General features: G+C 30.1%; 1 protein-coding gene across 1 annotated transcript; it reads left to right on the top strand.

Annotated features, from left to right (window-relative positions):
* Positions 1–2,048: 2,048 nt before the first annotated feature.
* Positions 2,049–3,780, top strand: LOC123263858. Its single transcript, XM_044726893.1, has 3 exons — positions 2,049–2,158; positions 2,470–3,475; positions 3,560–3,780. The coding sequence occupies exons 2-3, from the start codon at positions 2,968–2,970 to the stop codon at positions 3,766–3,768; spliced, it is 717 nt and encodes a 238-aa protein (XP_044582828.1). The 5' UTR covers positions 2,049–2,158; positions 2,470–2,967; the 3' UTR covers positions 3,769–3,780.
* The last annotated feature ends 5,301 nt before the right edge of the window (positions 3,781–9,081 follow it).

Below are 9,081 nucleotides of genomic sequence, written 5' to 3'. Positions count from 1 at the left end.
GTTTTTCTAAAAATTGATATATCGCATTACAAATGCCATAAGGGCGTACCAAAAAAATTTTTTTTTCGGGAAACAACGTATTTTTACTTGAAACGCGTAGAAATGACAAAAAAAAATTTTTTTCAAATTTAAAATTTTTTTTGGTACGCCCTTATGGCCCCCAGTGAGTACCTCCGGTGCCATAAGGGCGTACCAAAAAATTTCAAATTTGAAAAAAATTTTTTTTTGTCATTTCTACGCGTTTCAAGTAAAAATACGTTGTTTCCCGAAAAAAAATTTTTTGGTACGCCCTTATGGCTTCCGGTAGGTACCCTGGGTGCCATAAGGGCGTACCAAAATTTTTTTTGCATTTCTGCCCGTTTTAGACATAACTACGTCGATTCCCGAAAAAAATTTTTTTGGTACGCCCTTATGGCATTTGTAATGCGATATATCAATTTTTAGAAAAACAAAAACCGTAGGCTACAAACATAAATTACAACGAAGCTTTAATAAAATACGCTATGACACGTTATAGATTATAAGACAAGCAATCATTTTTATACACAATTTATGAAAATAGCATAAACTTACAGAATCTTGGACAAATTCTAAAATCGTGAAGAATTGACGAAATGCAGGTTTTTTTGGAATCACTTTAAATGTAGCATCCATAAAAAGTTCAGTCACATTATTTAAGGATCGTAAAAATCCTATATCAGCGTAAATTATTGATTTAAAATGATCATTGTCTTCAATAGTTGTGACTGTTATGTTCGTTGCGTTGTAACTGGTGAAAAAGTTCCGTTCTGGCATTTCAATTATATTTAAATATTGTTCTATCGAATTGGGTACGGGGGGTCTTGTTTGTCGCCTCCATCTTAACATTTTTGATTTAATATTTACCCATGGGACATAAACAGCGGCTTCATAATGACTGTATAAAAAAAATAAGCAGATTATACAAAAAATTACACAATTAACTAATTTAATATAATTTTATATACATATTATATACTTATCGTCCTCTTAATCGGAGTTTTTTTAAATACTTACAGCAAACTCATTTCGTCATAAATAACTATCAGTGACTTGAAATGTTCTTTTTTCACCTTGTTAAACAAAGATTCTTCAAAATGATAATTGACTTGTGCATTGCTGATTCTAGCGTGATTATGATCATTCGAAATGACAAGTCGATTATTGACTATTTGTCCTCTAAACTTGCAATTTTTTATTTTTTTATACTTACATACAACATACCTGTAATGAATTAAAATGGTTAATAGTTGTGTCTTATGAGAATAACGATCATTAGCTAAAATATCAGTAAATAAAAACATTTTTGTTAGTAACATCAATTATTCTTACGTGACATTAGGATAAATTTTGGAGCACATGTACTGATAACCATCGATACTAATCACGGGGATACGACGACGTGCCACACTGATAAAAAAATTGACTTGACTCAAGAGCCAAACTTTTGAACCATGAATTCCATTTCGAAGAAAATGATTTTTTTGAGTCAAGAGAATAAATTCTTGACTCAAAAAAAGTTTCTTAGACCAAGAATAATTTCTTAGCTAAAGAATTTATTCTCTTGACTCAAGAAAATCATTTTCTTCAAAATGGTATTCCTGGTTCAAGACTTTGGCTCTTGAGTCAAGTCAATTTTTTGATCAGTGCAGGGTTCGTTGGTCATGATGATAACAAATATCTCTTGGCACGTCAATTAAATATACAGTATTAACTTTTAAATATATTAGCACTTTTAAGTAAAAATTATTAATTTTTCAATGTTATATACAATTGTAATTTTTATTTTTGTATTTTAGTATGCATACAGATCAAAGAAGATGAGTATATATAAACAATATAATATATGTATATATATTTATATATTTGTATAGTCATGTGACATATCATATTTTAATGGAGTTTACATAGTAAATGCTGAAGGGGTTGTACAGATAGCGCTTCTGATTCGTAAAATGTTATAGAGGACAGTTCAATTTGAAAAACAAATGACTCTCGGAGTAACAACCTAGCTGCACGTTCGCCAATAATGAAACTTAATTATGATTGCATCAGCTTACCTCATACTTAGATAAGTTAATTGTTGTTTTAACAATAATATTTTAACAATAATTATATTCTGGACCAGTATAAGGCTGTGGTACGTATAAAATTAAAATCTATTTTATTAAATTAAACTTTGTAAATAAAATGGCTCAACAATATTAAGTAACAAACATTAAAGCTATTTTTTAATTAATTGCAATCATCGTACGAAGTATTTTCAGATCCCAAACAATATAATAATAAAATAAGTAATTCAAGTTGTTGTGGACCAAAGATTTTTATGTCAATTTTTTTTTATTTTCAACTCAGCTGAATTGAAAGTCAATTCAAAGTCAATTTTTTTTCTTAATTTTTCAATCGAAATTTAAATTTATTTACATTTGATGGTTTAAATTTTATTTACAGATAGTTATTGGCCGCGCTACAGAATTAAATGTCAATTCTGCGGACGAGAACATCCTGATTATTTTTAGAAAGTCACTGGCTATTTCTTTTCTTCCTGCTGCTAACATACCAGAAGGATTCTTGTCGCTTAAAGCAAATATTCCTGGTTTATGTGCCTGCTCTTGAAGAATTATTGCAGTATTACCAACAAAGCTGGATCAATTCAATGGGCCCTGAGAATTTTTCTTTCTACAATGATTTAGATTCATTCAATGATTCAGTGAAGAATCACATCCAGAACTTAACCAACTCTTTTGGAAATGATAGCAGTATCTGGAATTGCCTAAATATTTATTTTATTAATTTATAATCGGAGTACTTTTAAATCAGAGTATTCGCTCACACAGCGATTTCCAGTCATTAAATAACAATGGTCGCATCACATGCACACCGAGATGTCGGAGTCTAGTGTCTACACGAAAATTGCGTCGACTTTGGGAATTATTCAGTGCTGAACGTATGGATTACCATTTGTTTTTTGCCACTGCTTCTGGAATTTTAACACCATTTGTTAATGATGTTATTCATAATGGCGTTAGAATTATTCATGATTTACGCCTTTATGAAGAAAACAATGTCAAGGTGAACGTTAATCTAGCAAACCAAAACCACGGGGCTCATTATGTAGGACAATTGGTATTCGAGGAACTAGTTGTTGACAATGTCAGGCTTCTGAACCATCGTATTCCGAGAGTTGATGTTGTTGGTAACCTATTAATAGACAACAATTTAAATGGTAATAATGTTAATCAAGAAGCTAACGCCGAAGCTGCTGATAATGCTTACAACGACCAAATTCGTGAAGAAGGTGCTAACGATGGTGGTGATAATCCCCAGAATGCTGAAGCTGCTTATGTTCATGAAGATGATAATGATGATGAAATTCAACTAATTATTCCAAATAATGGACCTATAGAAAATGCTGGAGTTGTTCCAGTGGCTGTAGGCATCGTACCGGATGATCGAGGTAATATTTGATTTATAAATAAATTTTTTGGTAAATAATAATAATAATAATAACGTATAATTCTGCTTATTTTGTTATTTACAGTTTTTGATGCAGTCGAACACTTATGCATACTTTGTGCTGACCAGCCCGTCAACCGGTATTTTTTACTATGCAGGCATCAAATTGCTTGCTGTGGATGTATTGAAAGTTGGCGGGCAGTATCAATCGAGAGCGAGACAGATTTTATATGCCCCGTCTGTCGACAACTCATAAATGAAGTGGCCATAGTGACGGCTGCTGCTGCTGCCTAAACGATGGCTCTCACTTGCTTTACTTATTCTTAATGATTATTAATTACTCTAAATTAATCTCTTCAATTATTACTAATGTTATATCTTAAAGTTTCTAATTTCATCTTATTTTAGATTTCCTTCGATGGAAAAAAAGTAAACTTGATTCAAGAGAAAAAATTCTTGATCCATTCTTGATTCAAGAAAAAAATTTCCTTACATAAAAAAAATGCCTTAGATCATATATCTTTTTTTCTTTATCATGATATTTTTTATTTAAACTTTTTTCTTGAATGATATTAACTTTTTATCAGTGTTGTTATTATCTTTGAGATTTTTGATAAAAAGCTCTAGCTTGCACATTTAATTAAAAAAAAAAAAAATATTTTTAATTACAATTTTTCTATACTTATTTTATGTTCATTAATTTTAATTTAAGGTTTGTATAATTTTCTAAAAATAAAAATAAATTTTCGAAAAATAAAAAAAATTCTTGAAATTTTTTAATATTTATCACTCATTAAATAATATTTTATTGTTCTTTATTTATTGATAGCTATATTATTTTTATAAATAAAAAAATTTATTTTGTTTAAAATTTTTTAGGATAAATATTAAGATATAAGGATAAATATTAGGATAAATATTAAGTTTCATTTTAGTTCGAAGTATTAAAAGGTTGCGTTCGAATTCTACTCAAACTTGAATTTACTCCGTCAGTTAATTACCTACCAAAATATATCTTACCGACGTCTTCTTTCTTATTTGTGTTTGTAAAACAATGTCAGCTGCATGTCGTTTTTATGTAAAATTAAATTTAAATATTTTCTGGTAAATTGTTAGCTTCCCGGTTAGTTATTTTATTATTTTCAACTCTGTTTTTCTCTATATATACTATCCAAGTATTTTTGCGTAAGTGTTTTAGCAAATATAATTTTTTTATCTCATTCGCACTCTAATTTGTATTATTCATAAGTTTATAGATGATGTTTGTAATTTGTAAAAAGGTAAATTTGTTTTTTAATTATATTGTATTTACTACGTTGGCTACATTTTCGTTCGGATCTCTGAGATAGCCCCAATCTTAACACAACCAATATTAAATAATTTTGTTTATTCTAATCAACTGTTTTATACCTATAAAATAAATTTTTTTCATTTCCTCAACTGTAGTCAATAATATTTATTAAAAAAAAAATTTTTTTTTTTTTATTTACATTTTGATAAATCAACAATTATCGAAAGTAAATAATTGTAGGTAAAATTTTAAATAATTAAATCGAAAAGCAATTTATAGATTTTAGAAATGAAGCAGCAAATTAAAAAATTCAATTGTCTTTATTATTTAATAATATTTATTATATTTTCATATTAGATTATAAGAAATAATTAGTTATAATGAAGATTAATCTTTTAAAACAAGGTCGTTAAACGTAACAGGCAAATTTAGTTTGGCCCAAACTTTAGTATTTTTCCACGCCAGAATAAACATGACAGTCACTTTTGGATTTTGATTTCCATCAAATTTTTTAATGTTAGATGAATTCCCACTCATATAAAAAAAAATAAAACAAGTCAAAATAAATTTTAGTATTGCATACTGTTCAGTGAACAGGCCCAGCCGCGATAAAGTCGCCCCTGGGGGACTCCCAATTTCACGAGCCGCACCTGTCTACCGCTAGTTCCCGCAAAAACTAACCGCCTATGAAAGCTTAGCTTGACTGATCACGCCATGTCTCAGTGGTGTAATTGACTGATCGCTCCGCTGACATGCGCAATCAGCCTTCTTTCCCAAGTCGACGAGGAAGAAGACGCATTATTATTATTAACTTTCGCTTCCACGCTTTCGCTGCATCAAGTCGCCATTAGTATTTCTTTACTTTCGCTTTTTGTTAATAAACCGCATTTCGCTTATTTAATAATTTAATTTGCTTAAATTAATTGTTATTAATCCGCTTTAGTTTGTTACAGAAAAATTGTGTTATTTGTGCAATTAATTCTCCGCTTTTCCAGTGCCGGCAGTGTGTTCAACCACGTGTCAACCGGTTTCGCTTTATTATTCACGCAGTGCTTTATTTATCCGCTTTTATTTAAACAATCCGCAAATTAACATATTAAATATAACTTGTATTTAGTGTAAATAAATTTATAGCGTTAATTTTGAATAATATTTTCGCGTTTTAATTGAGATATCCAAACCAAAACCTGATCCTCCGCTTTCCCACAATTACATCATTTTACACATGCTTTTGGTATAAAAAAAAAAACAAAAAAGTTTAAAAAAAAAAATCCGTAACTGGCAGTTAAAAAATTCAGAAATTTTAATTTATAATAATTATAAATTTTACAGAGAAAACTTTTTTACTATTTACTATTAAGAGTACTTAATTTTATAAAAACAAATTTTAAGGTTATCTTTGAAGAAAGAAAGATTATCTACAGTATTCAGAAATTTCAATAATAAATAAATAATAACTCACCGTTGATTACATCAATTTTTTTGTTCGTATTATAAACTCACTTTATTGTTAGTTTTTAGATTAAATAACTTTATTATTAACACTCAAAACACCAATAAAATAGATGCCAATGATGACGCTCACTTTGTGAAAACGGTTGCCGCATAAAGTAAAGAACCGACGCGCTGTTAACACAAAGTTAATGGTATATTGATGGAGATTTTGACACAAACTTTGCGTTAATTCCACAGTAACATACAAAATGTGTTAATAAAGAGTGTATAAAACATTTTTTATGTTACAAAATAAAGTAACACAAACTTTGTGTTATTTTAACACACTACAATTTTGAACACAAACCGTTTTCGACAAAAATACACAATATTTTTTACTGTGTGTATGGCAACAGGTGAAGATCAAATTCTCTATTTATGAGGGTGATTAATCAAGCGTTATTATAGCTCGCGGGAAAAATTGTTTCAAATTTGCTAGGAAATATTGTTATTATTTAAAGCGCAATCGGTTTTAAACTTGCTATCAGCAAAATTGGTAAATATCCAAGTTTTATTTGTGGCTCATAACAACAATGGTATATGTATTGGAATTCACCAATTCGATAAGCGTTTAAAAAACAGGAAAACAGTGGTCAGTTCCCCGCTAATGAAAGTCATAACAATAATTAATAAGTTGAACTGGTTTTATTACAACGCTTGTATTGCTGTTTATAAATTTTTATCTATTAATGGATTCCTTTGAGAACTCTATAATGTTTTGATTGGCAACATGCCTATTTGAAGATTAATTAGTATTGTTGACATTGAACTCCAGGTTTTACCCAATTAAATATGGAGCAATAATATTTCGTTACAATAATATTTATGTATTTTTATCATATCTGTACCAATTACCATTACAATTAGTTTTTATGACTTTTTAGGTAATCGAAAACCCACAAGATACTATCGTATATAATTTCCCGGAAGTTTGTCATTTTAGATACTATTTGGCGTATAGATAATGGGTCTCTACATCATGTGTGATATAAATTGATACCACGCAAATTGTCAATCAAACCTTTTCGACAATAATATCGCATGCGATAAAATAGCGAAAGGTTTTTCTTGAAGCCTTTGTTCGATGATCAACTTTCGCTGATCAATTTCATAACATTCCACTTTCTATCGTTTTTCTGATCTATCTACTATTATTCTTCCACGTTTTGATATTTTGATTTGAATAATTAAAATCACTACTGTTACGGCCCTATGTCACATGTCGATGAAACGCTAATTAACCAAAAGGCCCACTAATTAATAAAAAAACGATGAACTATTGTATCGCTGTGCCCTCAAGAACCACCTACCCCCATTCCCCTAAACCTCTTCTCCGAAGTAGTTTACAGGAAGGCGTAACTATTATGTTAAATAGATATCTAGCGACGCCATATGTATTGTGGGAGGGCCTAGTTCCCTTCTGGAGGACCCTAAAAAACGTATATCGCAGGAAATCTATTGTCCCTCGCTATTACCAACCTGGTCACCGATGAACATTAAACCCGAAATAAATATTCATCATTTAATGAACAAATAATAAATCATTTTTTTTTGTTCTTACATAAGACGAAAGAAAAACATAGATAAGAATATTTACTCGTACGAGGTTTGAGATGAGCTTATAGTCTTAGTTGCGACTACCCATTAACAAAAATTCTCGAAGAGAAAAATGATTTTCGTTTGTCCAAAAGCCGCCTGTAAACCTCGGCAAATAAATACTTATCTCGGACCTCATCGCTTATACATCTATGAGTGAAATAATTATCAGCGGCCAAGCTTCCCGAATATGACCTTATATAGAAGTATTCATCGCGCATTATGTTATACGGTAACGCTTTGTCTAGCTGCGTGACCAACTACTATGGTACAGTCAACGCTCTCTGTATTTGACTCGCCCGTACAGGACCATTCTCTGCATTTGACTCGTCCTTATCCATAAGAGCTGTGTAAAATCGTCAAATACAGAGGAAGAATGTGGTCAAATACAGAAAGCGGTCAAATACAGAGAGGTCCAATAAAATAGATGCCAATGATGACGCGTCGACTGTATCATGGCGGATCTCCGAGTATAAAAACCCTAGCCGCGGAAGCCAGAGCGGCACTCATCGGGAAGTCAGGAACCCGTGTTACGGTCCGTGATATTTTTCTTACATTGGATATTTATTTAATTGAATTTCACCGAGTGCCCAAATTCAATAAATAAGCCATTGGCTTTAATAAATAAATATTGATAATTAGAACGTAATTACTTAATTTAATCGTATTAAGACAGAAACGGGTAATTATTTTCACACTTTTTATTATATTAACCAGTCATCGGCGTTTAAAAATCAACTGACATTTAAGATATACATTTATTTAAACAAATTTTCGAGATCGGAAGAGAAGAACCAAATACATTTTATCTCTCAGTAAATAAGCCTAGAGCCGCTGCGTGTAGCTATCGGTGAGCTGAAGAAATTATGAAACTCATTAAAATAAAATACCTTATAACGTGAGTATAAGTCGTAATGCCCCATACACTGATAGAAGGATTTGTTTATAGTTAAAAATATTTATTCATTTTCAACAAATCATTTATTAAAGACACTTTTTAGTCCTTAACAAATATTTCTTAGAATTTAAAAAGATTTATCAATATTTAATAAATGAATATCAAATTTATTAAATACAAACAAATCATTTTAAATACTAAGAAATATTTGTTCAATACTAAAAAGTGGTCTTTAATAAATGATTTGTTAACTATTAACAAATATTTTTTGATACAAATAAATCCTTCTATCAGTGTATAGTTCGACTCAGTAAATATACAATTATTA

Source organism: Cotesia glomerata, linkage group LG4 (genome assembly GCF_020080835.1).
Source record: "Cotesia glomerata isolate CgM1 linkage group LG4, MPM_Cglom_v2.3, whole genome shotgun sequence".
In the NCBI taxonomy this organism is placed as follows: Eukaryota; Metazoa; Arthropoda; class Insecta; order Hymenoptera; family Braconidae; genus Cotesia; species Cotesia glomerata.
This window is presented reverse-complemented; position numbering and strand designations above follow the sequence as displayed.

Coding starts and splice junctions, on each gene's coding strand:
- LOC123263858 (XM_044726893.1), top strand. CDS start 2,968: ATGGATTACCATTTGTTTTTTGCCACTGCTTCTGGAATTTTAACACCA. Junction 3,476..3,559: donor CATCGTACCGGATGATCGAG/GTAATATTTGAT, acceptor TGTTATTTACAG/TTTTTGATGCAGTCGAACAC.